A 14,312-nucleotide genomic window follows, 5' to 3' on the forward strand; every position below is an offset into this window, starting at 1 on the left:
ATCAAAGAACATGAAATAAATGAGCGAAATCACCTGCAACAAATCGGATACCGCAGAGTCGGGAGTGAGAAGAGTATATCGCAGCTAAGTATGCATTCCGCTCGGTATATATATATATATATATATATATATATGTGTGTTAGAACCGTATTCGATTTCTTCCTTCTACTGGATATCCTCTATCGCTGTATATATAAGTGACGCCTGGAGTTACTCAGTCTACGAGTACTCAGCATTTACCAATGAAGTGAAAGGAGAAAGAAGTATGAAAAACAAGCGCCATATATCCAAAACCCCCAGCGCAACTCCACCAACCCTTCCTCAAACAAACTCCCCCTAAAGCTCCTTCTTCCCCCCTTCTTCCCTCCTCCGCCTCTCCTTCTCCTTCTTCTCCGCCCTCGTAAACACCGCCTCGGCGCCAATCCCTCCAAACACCAACCCCACCCCCAACCACTGCATCCCCGTCACCTTGTGCCCAAACAGCACCACGCTCATCAGCATCGTCAGCATTTTCCGCGTCACCGTCACCGTGACGAGCAACAAGCTGCTGAAGTGCGCCAGCGTGTGGAAGATGAAGACCTGGCCCACGGCGCCGCACGCCGAGAAGGCGAGCACGTCCCATCCCACAGCCGGGTGCGCGGTGACGAAGGCGAGAGCGTCGCTGAGTTCGCCGGCGGAGGAGGACGTGGGTAGGCCGATCCAGGATCCCAGGGGTGTCCCTGCGACGTACGGCGAGAGGAGGAGATAGGCAACGGTTAGGAGCGTGCTGATGATGTTCTGGGCGCACATCATCTGCGGGCCCGTGAAGCCGCGGAAGGTGGTGAAGATGTGGTCCTGGACGGTGTTCGTGAGGCCGTCGAACAGGAGGTTGATGCCAAGGAGGAACAGGCCGAGCGCCTTGGATGCGTCTGCGTTGGCGGCGCCGGCCTTTTTGGCCGCCTTCTTGGCCGTCGACGGGTTGTGCAGGGTGAAGATTGCGACGCCCAGCGTGACGCATCCGATGACCATGTACTTGTACAGTGGGTACCGTTTCTGGAAGAGCGAGATGTGGAGAAACATGACGGGGAGGAGTTTGCAGCTCTTGGCGAGGATGAAGGTAACATAGTCGATGTGTTTTAGGCTGGCGTAGCCAAAGGGGCTGGCGAGAGATTGGGTGATGGCGATGGTGATGAGAGGGAGGAGGATGGCGCGGGAGGGGAAGATGGAGGGGATCTTGCGGGCCGCAGTCTTGGGATCGCGTGGAGAGGAGGAGACGAGGTAGATGTAGCCCGTCAGAGCGGCAAAAGCGGACTGTATAGTGTTCAGGAAGATGGAGTAGGTGAAGCGGGCGTGCGTAGGTCCGTAGGTCGTCGTGGTGATTCGTTCCTGGAGAAAGGCCCAGGAGAGGCTGTAAAGAATCCACATTAGCAATGAGCTCAATCCATCCGTTGGAAGAGTGTGCCCAGAAGTAAAACTCACAAACTCGCATAGATCCCAGCGACGCAAACTGCCAGCGCAACCAATCCTCCCTGCTTCCGCTCCATCTCTTTGGGGTTGCGAGCATGCAGCTCAGCCGCCTGTTCAACCTCATGCTCCAGGGTTTCAATAACATCACTAAGCCTGTGTGGCGTGCCATTTGCCTGTTTGAATGTATCGGAAGGCGCGCGCCGCATAGGCGACGCCTGCTTCGAGCGCACCATGGCAGAGAAGCTTGAGAAACGAGTGTCGCCGAGTTAGGTCGAATCGAGTGGGTTAAAGAGGAAGGCGAGATACACGCCAGCTATCGAGCCAGGCGCGACCTGAATGGAATCTTTTGTAGTGACACAATAAGCCAACTGCAAAAGGAGTGTAAGAAGAGCGAAGCAGGCACTGCGGTGCAGATTATTCGCTGATAGGAAAGTTGCGATGTGGCATCATCTATGGCACTTTTGATCCCAATCCAGCCTCGTCATTGGCCCGAGCGTGGCTAGGTTCGGAATCGTATTCGGAACCTTTCCGACGATATCAAGAAATGGTGGAGTTGGTGAGCTCGAAGCTGTGTATTGGTCCTACCATTGCTCACGCCGAAAGAGATGCTCTCACAATCATGCACACAGAAAAGCTAGTCTCGCACCTTGGCATTACTCTACATACGCTAGTAGAAAATAGATCCTGCCGGCTGCGGCATTCATCCCGTAGACTCCGTACACGACCGGGAACAGAGGCGGAGACTCAGAGGGAAGGCGGCAAGGCGAGGGTAAGAGCTAAGGAGTACGGGTTTAAGGGAGAGATCGGATAACAGTGATGAGGGAGAGTGTGACATGTGGCAGGAGTGTCGAAGTCGAGTTCGGGAGAGAGTGAGGGAAGCGCCCAATCTTCATCCATGGACCAGCCGTCTTCCAAGTCAGGCTTCAGCCTAAACCTCGACCCAACCCATATGGAGGCAGGGCTATCAAGCCATAAGTCATGAATCGTGAACCGCTCAATTTTGCACCGACGTGTCGAAGCAGACAAATAAGAGTAATGGAAAAAGGGGCCCCATCGTTGTCGGTATCCATCGGGTTGACAGGGCAGAAGAAGTGGAAATGGCTTTTGAATCCGTAGCATAGGGTGTGCGAGTCCGATGTGGAGGTGCTGTGGGCGCGCAAAACCCAACTTTCACCGCAAGACGCAAACACGGGCATTCAATTTCCCAAATACCCAACGCCTTGGTGACCGGAGTGAACGGGGCCCCGCGATCGCCGCACGCCTACTCCTGAGCCTGGCTGCTGCGGCGGTCTTTCTCGGCCTCCAAGTTTTCATACAACAAATACAAGGCCTTTTCGTTGGCCTCGGCACTGCCGGTGATGGTGAACATGCGCTCGCCAGAATCGTCGTGGGGGGCCTTGGCGATGGAGATGCGGGCTCCAGAGCTCTTGCGGATCTCGCTGATCTTGCTACCTCCACGGCCGATGATGCAGCCGACCATGTCCGCAGGGATGCTGATATTTTGGGTCTGCATCTCCTGGCCGTCCTCGGTGTGGGTGGGAGGGGGCGGCCGATTGGCGGCATCGGAGCCGGCGCGTCTGTTGTAGGATGGAGGCGCATCGCTGAAATCCGCACCGTGACCCGTACGGTTGTAAGAACGTCCCATGCCGGGGCCGCCGTTCGCCAGAGGACCAGCACCCATGCCTTGGACACGGACAGCGGGGTTGTAGAGCACGGTGCCATAGCCGCGCTCAGAGTCGTCAATCAGGCACTTGCCAATCTCCCACACGGCCTTTTCGATGCCCTGAGGAGAGCCTTGGATCTCGACGATGCGCTCGGTGGATTGGGGGAGCATCTCCTTCTGGGCTACCATACGGACTCCAGAGGCATCCTGGATCTGCTTGATCTTGAGACCTTGGCGGCCAATGATAGTGCCCATCTGGTTGTGCGAAATGAGAAGACGGATGGCTGCAGCGCGCTTAGTCGGGCTCCTTCAACGAATAGGCGCTGCAAGTTGCGCGTCTTGTAAGGGGGATTGACTTACGGTGGGTGCCGTCATTGCGGATCAAGCCACCCATGCCCATCTGGGGAGCGCCTTCCAGCAGGCCCTTGGCGACCAAGCCATATGCCTTTGCTATTCCGCCGAGGGGACCGGTGACGGTGAGGACACGGTCGTGGACACCTTGGACGACCTTGCTCACGCCGGCACGCACGCCTGTCTCGTCGCGGAGGTTAGCCACGTTTTGACCGGCCTTGCCGATGATGACGCCTGCCTCCTTGGAGGAGACAATGGCGCGCAGGGTGAGTTGGGCCTCGGTGTACTCTTGGTCGGAGCGAGGAGCGGCATCGCTATTATCGTTGACGCCCATGCGGTCGAAGGACTCGCCGAGGCGCGAGACGTCGGCGGCCTGCTGTTGGGGTTCTTCCACGGACATGGTGTAGGAATGAGGTAGAAGAGCTGCCAGGTAATCCGTCAGCAACGGCGGCGCACAAGGACAGCATGGGAAGCACGTACGAGAGAGGATCAAGAGCGATCAAGATGGAGGTGAAGGTGTAGGACGTGTGGGGTGGAGAACGCTCTGAAAGTTTCAGTGGAGTGTTAAAAGTGATGTTTAGGCGCAGAAGGAGGAGTGGTGATGGGGGCGGCAGGTAAGTGAGAAGGCGGAGAGGAACTCACGATCTTGTGGCTGAGGGAAGCGGCGGGCGGCGGGGGAGGTCGGTGCGGCGTGCGCGTGCGGTGCACAATTGGGAGGGAGGAGCAGTGACGACGGTGGAGGGGGAGGTGACGGGGAGAGAGAGGGGCGGGGAGAGGAGGTGTCGCAGACGACGAGGAGAGGAGAGAGAGTTGAGGCGGAGGAGGAGGAGCTTGCGGATGGTGAGAAGCGGATGGCGGTGGTGGGGGTGGTGAAGGTAGGTAGGTGAAGGTAGTAGGAAGAGGAGGGTGAAGGGTTGGCGGAACAAAGGCGCGCTCCCTTTAGCGAGACGGGCCTTCCCCCATCCAATCCAATGCGCACAGCCACAGCCGCCGACCAAACGGCGACGGGTGTGGCGTGAATGGCTGCTTGTCGTGCAGCGGTTTGTGACAGAAGCAACAAACGGTAGACGCTGGTGGGTTTGCTGGTCGATTGCTGAGAAAATGCAAAGCTGCTGTTCGTTGTCAACAATCGAGAGATGAGGCTGAGAATACGGCGGCTGTGGCTGGAGCTCGACGCGTCCCCAGACTGGCCTTATGCTCACCCCGCGATGCACGAGCCAAGTGGGAGATATTACAGTGTATGTACATGGTAGGTAGTGAGTAGGTACATAGCAGGAATACCTATCCACATGGAAGGAAGAATGTCCAGTGAAATAACGAGAGCAGTGCGTGGTCTACCCACTGCTTCAGTGAGGACACTTCTATTTCTGCGCCTCAAACACCACCTTCTGCACCTTCATCTGGTCAAACAGCTCGTATCCCTCCACAGCCTCCGTCAACGCCATCACCTTGTCCGCCATGAATCTGCACAAGTCAGCACTTGATCCTCAATCAGAGGAGGGGGAAAAAGGAAAAAGAACAAACAAGGGAAGACAGCAAGAATGAGCAAAAAAGGAAAACCCACCCCAGCTGCCCCTGCTTCTCCCTCAACCTCCCCAACGCCTTCTCGAAAATACTCCTGACCGGACACCTCCCCATCTGAACCCTCAAGTTCTTCCCATACGCCTCATTGCCGTCCCACGGAATCTCCCCATTATGCACGCCCACGCTGCTAATCACCCCCCATGGGCGCAACAGCTCGAATCCCATCCTCAACGCCGGGCTCAGTCCGACCACCTCAATCACCACATCGGCCCCTCTCCCGTCCGTAAGCTCCTTCACGCGCGCATCCAACCCCGCTCGATCCGTCTGGAAATTCCACGGCTCCGCCCCCAAACTCCGCGCAAGCTCCAACCTCGACGGCACGCTGTCGACCGCAAGAATATGCTTGGGCTTGTAATCCACGATATTCACCAACGCGCAGAGAGCCACAGGCCCGCACCCAATCAGGACGACGGTGCTCTCGCGAATCTGCTCCTCGCTCAGCTCCCGGAACCCGTTGTACGCCGCGAACCAGCCGGTGGGGAAGATGTCCGCCATGAGCACCAGCGCCTCGTCCGAGACTCCCTCGGGCGCCTTGATGAGCGTCGAGTCCGCCAAGGGGACGCGCACGTATTGGGCTTGCGCGCCGTCGAGGCCCACGCTGCCGAAGAGTTGGGATTTGCTGCAGCGGGAGGAGAAGCCGTTGCGGCAGTAGAAGCAGGTGCCGCAGGACGAGGTGAAGGGTGACACCACCTTGTCGCCGACGCGGAGCGTCGTGATGGAGGAGCCGATCTCGTGGACATAGCCCGTGAATTCGTGGCCCATGATGAAGTCAGTGCCTGAGGGTTGGTGTCCGCGGAAGACGTGGAGTTCGCTGCAGGGCCAAGTTAGGGGCTGTTGTTCGTTTGTCTGATTGCTGAGAACGTCAACGGAGCTCGAAGTACCTTCCGCATAGTGCAGTCTGCAAGATGTCAGTGCTGTACTGTTCGGGAGCGGTGGGATAGTAGGTACCTTGTCCACCTTGACAATGACATCCGTTGGATCCTGGATCTTTGGAATGGGTCTCTCCTCAATAACCACCTTCTTGGGTCCCTTGAAGACCACGGCCTTCATCATTCCGTTAGACATTGCGAAGCTATGGGCGACTGCTCAGATGGGAGCTGTAAAAAGCAACGAGAGGAGTAAAGATGAATTAAAGAAATGAGTGAGGGTGCCTAAGAAACACAACGGAATGAAGAGTCCTGAGGGGTCCTACTCATCATTTGTCGTCCGCGGCGTTTCTAGCTCTGCAGCCTTTCAAGGTTCCCCGCGCCGAGGTTCATGCGGGGTGATGTGATCAAGCTAGACGACCACTCCAGCTTTCCACTGTGAATCGGAACCCAGAGTGTGCGCCCTCCCGGCCCGGGAGCCTCTTGGAAGAAGCAGCCTTGTAGCGTTACAGGGATGCCATTGTGAACTACTGTGCTTGTCGAAAGCAGCTCTGAAGAGTCCCCTCAGCGATCCATCTGAAATCATTCCCGAGTTTGCCGTGAGCGCTGTGAAGGCTGTGAGGGCCGGTGCATACCCCCCATAGACCGAGAGTGAAAATATCCAAAGCACTCCGAACCCCAGACGCCAGATGAAGACAAAAGCCCACCGCGTATCCCAAACGGAAGTCATGACCGCCATGAACGCCTACCACTACACTCCCAAAACCCGCTCCAAGACTACTTCACCTGGCAGAGAAGTTCCGCTTCGAGAATGAACTTGCCCTCCTTATACTTCTCGTGCTGCTCATACGCCTTGTCGTACTTCCACCCGACCGTCTCTTTGCACTGTCGGCAAGTTATATCACGCACAATGTGCCTGCCTGTCGTCATGTTCCGCTCCGTAGGCTCCGACTCGTTGACGTTGATCACGCAGTCGAACAAGTAGGCTCTACCGTGCTGGCCGCGGAAATTCTATGAGGGGCACTGCCATGTCAGCCTTGTTCTCGTATTGCCATGTGTTGGAGGCGTGAAGAGGAGGTGGGGAAGTCATTCACCCTGCTAATGATGTCGTCATGGAGAGCCAGGTGCGTTTTGCATAGTTTGCAGCCGTAGATTTTGTTGTCGGACTCGAGATAGTGGTTGTAAGTCAACCCCATGGCGGACCTTATGGATTGGCTTGAGAACCTGGGACAGAGAACAATAGGTTGGTAGAATGGATGTTGAAGAGCACCTGGTACGCAGTCTTCCGGCAGAATCTCTTTTGCTCGTAGTCTCGGAAACTTGACTTGGTGCGGATAGGTGGACTGGCTCTAGTACAGAACCGTCTTGACCCTACGTTGTGAGCTAGGGTACGAAACCCCGTTTGAAGTAGATAAGAGTGACACCACCGGACGTGACCGCGGTGACCTACAGGACCGATTGTCAGGCGTTTAACGTAGGCCGATTGCCCCAGGGTTCCTATACTTAGTTCTCGGTTTAGGCGCCTTTCTCCGAGGTGATGATACTGGTTGGAAAGGGGGAGCTGCAGCGGAAAATGAGCGCAAGAGAGTAAGCACAGTATGAATTGTCTTGGGATTGGCTCTGATAATGTTTCCACTGTGGTGAAGCAGTATGTGTTAGTCTGCCTGGTGAGAGAGCTGGTGCCTTGATGACGGGGCGGGGTACATGTCGGCAACCGGCGGGAAGGTGTCGGCATCAAGTGCTCTGCTGACTAAGCTTCTTCCCATAATGTGTTTCACCACTCACCGGCGAACACCAGTCACCGGCGTGCCCCACCAAAATCAAGATGCGTCTTCGTATGACTACTCCACCACAACAAAGTATATTCAAATAAAATTATGCTTAGGAGCTTCTTGAGATACTAGTACATTGACGCCTTGTATGGCCTTGGATATGGCAATTGGAGCATGTTGGTGGTGCTCGCTGTCGCGTCTGACCAGCCCAGTTCTGGTCGGCCTCCTGCTCCACATTTTCCAACTCCGCAACCGTGAGCTGGGCCTGCCCAGTCTGTAGAGCGCCTCCATGGGCGATATACCTTCGGCGGTGTTGCTGCTTCTGCTTTCGATGTTGATTTGCCATACGAAGCTCCGAATTTTCCTTTGCAAGTATGGCAGCAGAATGCATCGCTATCTGGCATCCTTTAACAAGTTGATTGATTGCTTGGCTAGTAGGGCTCTGTGACTGGCGCTGAAGGATGTCCCATATGAGCCTTGCCTGCTACTCTAGCTGGGCAGTAGTATGTGGCATTTCTGAAGTCCATTGAGGTGCCGGTCCATCTACAGTACCTGGTGGAGTCGGAGTCTTCATGATCAGAAGCGACGATATGATATGCTCAGGGTCGTACAGCACTAGACCCATAGCAAGAAATCCACTTCTGATATTCTGATCTGTAAAGACAGATGGTCGCACCTTAGTATATATTTCCAGGAAGTCTTCCTTATCAATATGGTAGACTCCATAATGGGCGAGCTCTTGAACCTCATGACCATACAAGACCTTTAGAGGAGAGTAGCAGCTCACGTCAAACGGCTGGAGATGATGTGACGTATGTGATGGTATACAGATCATTTTAATCTTGTTTTCTGTACAGTATTGGTCGAATTCAGGCATTGCGTGGCTACCATGGCCATCAAGTATGAGTAGCTGGTAGACTCCCTTCATACAGGACTTTGTACAATTGTCAAAGTGCTTAATCCATTCGAATCCCAGTTCATCTGTTATCCAGCCATTGTCACTTACAGCGAGCATCCAGTCACCAGGTCGGCCTCGATACCAGCCTGACTGGTGGAGCTTTCCTGCAAGGATGATGAAGGGCGGGATCACCTATCCGATCACATTGATGCACTCAATCGCCGTCGCCCATTCGCGATTGCCTGGTTGTATGAGAATGGCTCAGCCTACAGTATCAGAGCTTGTAATGACTTTCGATATCACAGACATACCCATCATGAATCCAGTCTCATCAAAATTCCAGGTATCTTCATCAAGTATGTCATATATCTGACGCGTCTCATCTACAAGCACGTATCATTCACGAAACGTGTCTCAATCTTCACATTTCACGTATTGAGAATGGAATTTCCTATTCCATTTTGTCTGTAGGTCTGGCTAGTTGTTGACAAAGCGGCATACCCAGTTCTTGCCGATGGGTGGGAGAGGAGGATTCTGGCCACACACCATGAGTAAATGGTCTGCCATTCGTCGTATGTCGATAATCTGAGGTGGAAATCCACATCGGTCGAGGTCTAGGATCCATTGAATGAGTATCTGCTCCTCTGAAGGCTGTAACTTTCGTTTTTTGGCGTTTGATCGTGATTGGCACTGAGCCCTGGATGCGACGCTGAAGAGTGGTTTCAGGGACGTCGTACAGTTTTGCTGCTTTATAAACACTTGAAACAAGATTATCTTGAATAGACTTTTTTGAAAGATCTAATCTACCTTCTTTTTGAAGGTTCTGAACGTTGTGTGTTGATGCCATGGTTGTTTGAATTGAAGGCGCGTCTTGATTTTGGTGGGGCACGCCGGTGACTGGTGTTCGCCGGTGAGTGGTGAAACACGTTAGTTAACCTACCTTATTGGCCGCCTCTCACGTGGAGCTTCAACAAACTTTCAAACATAAACCTCCGATATCTATCTCCCTTAAAATAGATTGACTATCTCCAACAATTGGCACACACAGATGGCACCCTGAGGTGAGGAAAAAGCCTGTAGATGACCCCCTCAAGAAAAACCACCCACGATGGGGTGAATATTACGATAACGAAGATAGCATGAGCAGGTGCAGTCATTACACTTCCGCTGCATTCTCCTTCGCCTTCCAGGCACTCTCAATTAGTCCTTTTCCCTCGTCGAAAGATGAGTCTGCCCGTCGAATTGTTACTGTCCTGCCGCGCAGTCACCCGCAACATGTCGCCTCGCTCCAGCAGCGTGTAATTCCTCGACTGCTTCGTCCCCACCATGTACGGCATACCCGCATACACCAGCGGGCCATGGGTTAGATTCCCGTGGGTCTCATTCCACGGATTGACGGAGTAGGGTCCAGCGTAGGTGAATGTGTGGAGGCCGATCTGGGCCCAGTCGATGTCCCGGTCTGTCTCTTTGCGGGGCCAGCTGATGTTGAGGGGGCGGTGTTCCGGGACGCTCGACATGAAGTTGGCGGCCATGTAGCCGGTGCTGGTGTAGTGGAGGAAGCCGATGTCATGAGGGCCCGTAGGCCCTGTAGAAGGCCCCTCGGTGCCGTTGTCATATCGGCTGGAAGGGCGCAGGTTAGCTTCAAGGACGATATTGCATGGCAGGCGGAGAGGAGCCGCCTACACTGTGTTGTTGAGGAGAATCCATGCTCCAGACAGAACGTGGTAGATGGATGGAGGAGACATTGTCATTAGGGTTGATCGCAGGCGAGAAGAGGGTGAATGGTGGGATAAAATATGCGGACATGGTGCCTTTGATATTCAGTCCTTGTCAGTCGCTGTCCCTGCGAAAACATGTTATCGTTGTGCATTCGATTCCTCAGCCGTTGAGCAGATTTTAAATTGAGTCCAATACGTAGATCTGACATCTGGAAGCAGGCAAGCCGTCGGCGACGATCTGAGTGGTAGAATCTTGACGGAAGGATGACGAGGTTAACTACTGTCTCCGTGTTGCTGACCACCACGCAGGGGCTTGCGGGTGTAATGGCTATGTCGGTGAGGGGGTCCTGGAAGTTATCGAGACACAGGGTTCTCCAGCAGTCATGATGGATGCGGAGTATTGATTTTAGATGCGTTGTCTGCTCAGTCGGGTGGTGGAGGGTCAGAGTTTGCTAAGGATGCCAGTGAGCATGTGCATGGCCCTGATGAAAACCTCCAAGAGGTAGCATGCATGGCAAAGAAGAAGCGAATTGGAATTGAAAATGATTGGGATTTTTTCGTGCACTCCGTCCAAGTGACAGTGACGACGGGACATGGACTTTGCTGCTCGTCATGCGCCTTCTGCACGCCCAAGTGCTGCACGCCAGGGCTCGCAGAGAGGAGGCTGGGGCCTGAGGAAGAGACGAGAGAACCGCACAAATTCAACCGGCGAGAAACGACCATGTTGAATGACAGCAAATCAAGATGAGAGGGAGCGCATAGTAGATAGATGATCTGCAGTGTGTGTTGTTCTGCTGTTGCTCCTCTCAACGCTCCAGCCTCGCTCGAATGGGATTGGACAGCGTACTTTCTGATCCACGGCGGCACGCAAAGGTAAGAGACGGCTGGAGGTTGGGGAAAAAGGAAATATGACGGTCGAGGAGATGCTCCACGGAAAGAATCAGATGCGCACTGTTTAATATAGGTTTCGATGAATCCTTTTTGGTACACAGTATCAGGAAGTTTGGAAGTCGCGGAAGAAGCAAAGTTATTTACTAATATAGAAGGGACCTTCACCACCGCATAGAACCAGCAGAACCAGCAGCCATACAAAGAGCGTCGAAAACCTCCAGGCTTCCCGATTCACAATCCCCCCCAATCTCCCCCCAAACGTCAGCCACAGCGGGAGGGTCGGCAGCACGCGAGAATATCCTCCGCCCGGACACTCGCAGAATCGCAGAAGGCTGGTACGGTACCCTGGAAGCTTCTAGCACCCTGCCCAGCTATCCTGCTCCCAAATCCCAGCTTTCCCTCCATTATTGTATTTTTTTCGGTCCGTCTTCGCTCCAAGCAGCACCGGCGAAAAGACACTAGCTTTTTGCAGAGTTACACCACTCTACGCCTTTTTGGCCGACCCTCTTGACTCTTCCTTCTCCATGGTGTTACCTTCGCTCTTTGGTAAATCCTCCAAGAAGTCGTCATCCTCCTCCTCGTCGTCGCCGTCCAAGAACCCGCCAGAGACTCCCTCGTTGCACCCCGGCTCGCCGTCGCAGCACAATAACCCAGGAACCCCTCCCTCATCCCCGGACAAGAAATCTCACAACCGCCTCAAGGATCGCGACCGCCGCTCATCTTCCTACTCTTCTCGCCGCTCCTCCAAGTACGACCGCGACTCCCACCCGCTCAACCTCCCTCCCGACGAGCTGCGGAGGCTCTCCTCTTCCGCCATGTCGCAGATGAACAATCACGACCAGGCCACCCCCGAGCCCATGGACATCGACAGGGAAACCACTACCTCGCCCAGCAACACTAAGACTACGCCCAACGGCACCGCCGCTACAAATGGCGATTACCAGGACGCCCGCCCTGCTCCTCCGCCCCATCGCTACACCACGAGTCCCCCGCCGCAGTCAGCCAATTATGCCGCCACTCCCGAGGCCGCCTCGCCGCCTGCACAGGCCCCGACCATAGACGCCGAATCGTACAAGGCAGCGGGGAACAAGTTTTTCAAGATCAAGGACTATGCACAGGCGATCAAGGAGTACACAAAAGGTGGGCATTGCCATTCCTTCTCGAAGCCGCATCCATCTCCTTTGGCGAGACGGGTGCTGCCTGGCACAAGACCGTGCTTGCAACATTCCGCACGCTTCACCCCAATGATTTTTCCGAGCTAACCAACTTTCTGCAGCTATCGAAGCCGACCCTAAAAATGCCACATACTACTCCAACCGCGCCGCTGCCCTCATGTCCGCGAACCGATTTGTCGAGGCATTGGAAGACTGCAAGACGGCCGATGAGCTCGAGCCCGGTAACATGAAGATCCTACTGCGGTTAGGGAGGCTATACACTAGCTTGGGGAGGCCGGATGAGGCGCTCGCAGTATTCGATTCGATTGACCCTCCATGCACGGCAAAGGATAAGCAACCGGCGCTGAACATGAAGAAGCATTTGCAGCAAGCACAGGAGATATGCGCCAATGGCGGAGCCGGCTCGATGGTGATACATGCTCTCAATGAGGCTGAGAAGGGGCTAGGTGTTGGTGTCGAGCGGCCAAGGAAATGGATGCTCCTCCGAGGAGAGGCACATCTCAAGATGGGCAACATGAATGCGCTCGGAGAGGCCCAGAATGTCGCCATGTCCCTACTACGGAGCAACAGCCAGGATCCGGAGGCCCTGGTACTACGCGGCCGTGCCCTGTACGGGCAGGGCGAGAACGAGAAAGCCATTCAGCACTTTAGGCAAGCTCTGAACTGCGACCCGGACTTCAAAGACGCAGTCAAGTACCTCCGCATGGTACAGAAACTCGATCGCACGAAGGAGGCCGGAAACGCGGCATTTAAAGCCGGCCGCTACCAAGAAGCCATCGACACCTACACCACCGCACTCGAAATCGACCCCTCCAACAAGAACACAAACTCCAAGATCCTCCAGAACCGCGCCCTCTGCCACACCCGCCTACAAAATTGGACCCAGGCCATCGCTGACTGCGACAAGGCGCTCGAGCTCGACCCAGGATACACAAAGGCCCGCAAGACGCGCGCCAAAGCTCTCGGCGAGTCAGGAAACTGGGAGGAAGCTGTGCGGGAGTACAAAGCCATCCAGGAAGCTAATCCCTCGGAGCCCGGCATCGCCAAGGAGATCCGCAATGCAGAGCTCGAACTCAAGAAGAGCAAGCGCAAGGATTACTACAAGATTCTCGGCATCAGCAAGGATGCAACGGAGCAAGACATCAAGAAGGCGTACAGGAAATTGGCGATTGTGCATCATCCGGACAAGAATCCGGATGATGACCAGGCGGCGGAGAGGTTCAAGGAGATTCAGGAGGCGAATGAGACATTGAGCGATCCTCAGTACGTTCTATCTCGTCCTTTTCAAGATTGACATCTTTCTAACAGATGTAGGAAACGCGCGCGCTACGATTCCGGCGAAGATCTCATTGACCCCAGCGAAATGTTCAGCGGCGGTGGCTTTGGCGGCATGGGAGGTATGGGCGGCGGCGTCCAGATCGACCCTGAAATGCGTAAGTTGTACCAAACATCCCAGTTCACTTCAGCCCATCGCTGACATGATGGTCTACAGTGTTCAATATGTTCGGCGGCATGGGCGGCGGAGGCATGGGCGGTGGTCGTCCTGGTGGAGGCGGCTTCTCCTTCTCCACCGGCGGAGGCCACCCGTTCGGTGGCATGGGCGGCATGGGCGGTATGCCTGGTGGTGCTGGGGGTCGTCAATACCAGGGCGGTTTCCCGTTCTAGAAAAGAGGCGGAAGTCGTCTCCTTTTGGATTTGAGGAGCGTTTCGGCCCGCTTTACTCGGGTGTGAGCTGCTGCTCTCCACTGCTGCCTCGGGGGTTTTGCAGGCCGGGTTGGTCCGAGTGACGAGCGTCGATGGAGGAAAAGGAGGAGAGCTGAGTCGCCATTTCTACCGTCTCATTTATTCCCCTTTCTCCAACCCAGATTTCGCGTTTCCGGAAGTACGAGGAGGTCCAGCGCGAGCTCTCCACGGTATAGATTCCGCCCCGCGTCCCTGCAGAGATTGT

The 14,312-nt window shown here is 54.9% G+C and overlaps 6 protein-coding genes across 6 annotated transcripts; 1 reads left to right on the plus strand and 5 right to left on the minus strand.

The window, feature by feature from the left end:
- Positions 1-100: 100 nt before the first annotated feature.
- EI97DRAFT_421648 (UDP-Glc/Gal endoplasmic reticulum nucleotide sugar transporter-like protein) lies at positions 101-2,030 on the minus strand. The gene is made up of 2 exons (XM_033797063.1): positions 1,459-2,030; positions 101-1,387 (listed from the first exon to the last, which is right to left on the minus strand). Exons 1-2 carry the CDS (start codon positions 1,677-1,679, stop codon positions 337-339), a joined length of 1,272 nt encoding a protein of 423 aa, XP_033652474.1. The 5' UTR covers positions 1,680-2,030; the 3' UTR covers positions 101-336.
- Positions 2,031-2,707: 677 nt separating this feature from the next.
- On the minus strand, positions 2,708-3,860 carry EI97DRAFT_459886 (poly-binding protein 4; the record flags this gene model as incomplete). Its single annotated transcript, XM_033801049.1, has 2 exons — positions 2,708-3,393; positions 3,470-3,860. The coding sequence occupies 2 exons, from the start codon at positions 3,858-3,860 to the stop codon at positions 2,708-2,710; spliced, it is 1,077 nt and encodes a 358-aa protein (XP_033652475.1).
- An 870-nt stretch (positions 3,861-4,730) lies between these two features.
- EI97DRAFT_434841 (GroES-like protein) lies at positions 4,731-6,115 on the minus strand. Its single transcript, XM_033798728.1, has 4 exons — positions 5,993-6,115; positions 5,926-5,942; positions 5,025-5,855; positions 4,731-4,924 (listed from the first exon to the last, which is right to left on the minus strand). Exons 1-4 carry the CDS (start codon positions 6,107-6,109, stop codon positions 4,822-4,824), a joined length of 1,068 nt encoding a protein of 355 aa, XP_033652476.1. The 5' UTR covers positions 6,110-6,115; the 3' UTR covers positions 4,731-4,821.
- Positions 6,116-6,335: 220 nt separating this feature from the next.
- Positions 6,336-7,239, minus strand: EI97DRAFT_94183 (yippee-like protein). The gene is made up of 2 exons (XM_033803225.1): positions 7,005-7,239; positions 6,336-6,921 (listed from the first exon to the last, which is right to left on the minus strand). The coding sequence occupies exons 1-2, from the start codon at positions 7,104-7,106 to the stop codon at positions 6,688-6,690; spliced, it is 336 nt and encodes a 111-aa protein (XP_033652477.1). The 5' UTR covers positions 7,107-7,239; the 3' UTR covers positions 6,336-6,687.
- A 2,537-nt stretch (positions 7,240-9,776) lies between these two features.
- On the minus strand, positions 9,777-10,325 carry EI97DRAFT_459889 (uncharacterized protein; the record flags this gene model as incomplete). The annotated part of the gene is made up of 2 exons (XM_033801050.1): positions 9,777-10,200; positions 10,264-10,325. 2 exons carry the CDS (start codon positions 10,323-10,325, stop codon positions 9,777-9,779), a joined length of 486 nt encoding a protein of 161 aa, XP_033652478.1.
- A 1,388-nt stretch (positions 10,326-11,713) lies between these two features.
- On the plus strand, positions 11,714-14,029 carry EI97DRAFT_380376 (TPR-like protein; the record flags this gene model as incomplete). The annotated part of the gene is made up of 4 exons (XM_033795756.1): positions 11,714-12,329; positions 12,466-13,627; positions 13,679-13,797; positions 13,857-14,029. The coding sequence occupies 4 exons, from the start codon at positions 11,714-11,716 to the stop codon at positions 14,027-14,029; spliced, it is 2,070 nt and encodes a 689-aa protein (XP_033652479.1).
- Positions 14,030-14,312: the final 283 nt, after the last annotated feature.

The sequence above is a fragment of the Westerdykella ornata genome (genome assembly GCF_010094085.1).
Source record: "Westerdykella ornata strain CBS 379.55 unplaced genomic scaffold EI97scaffold_17, whole genome shotgun sequence".
NCBI lineage: Eukaryota > Fungi > Ascomycota > Dothideomycetes > Pleosporales > Sporormiaceae > Westerdykella > Westerdykella ornata.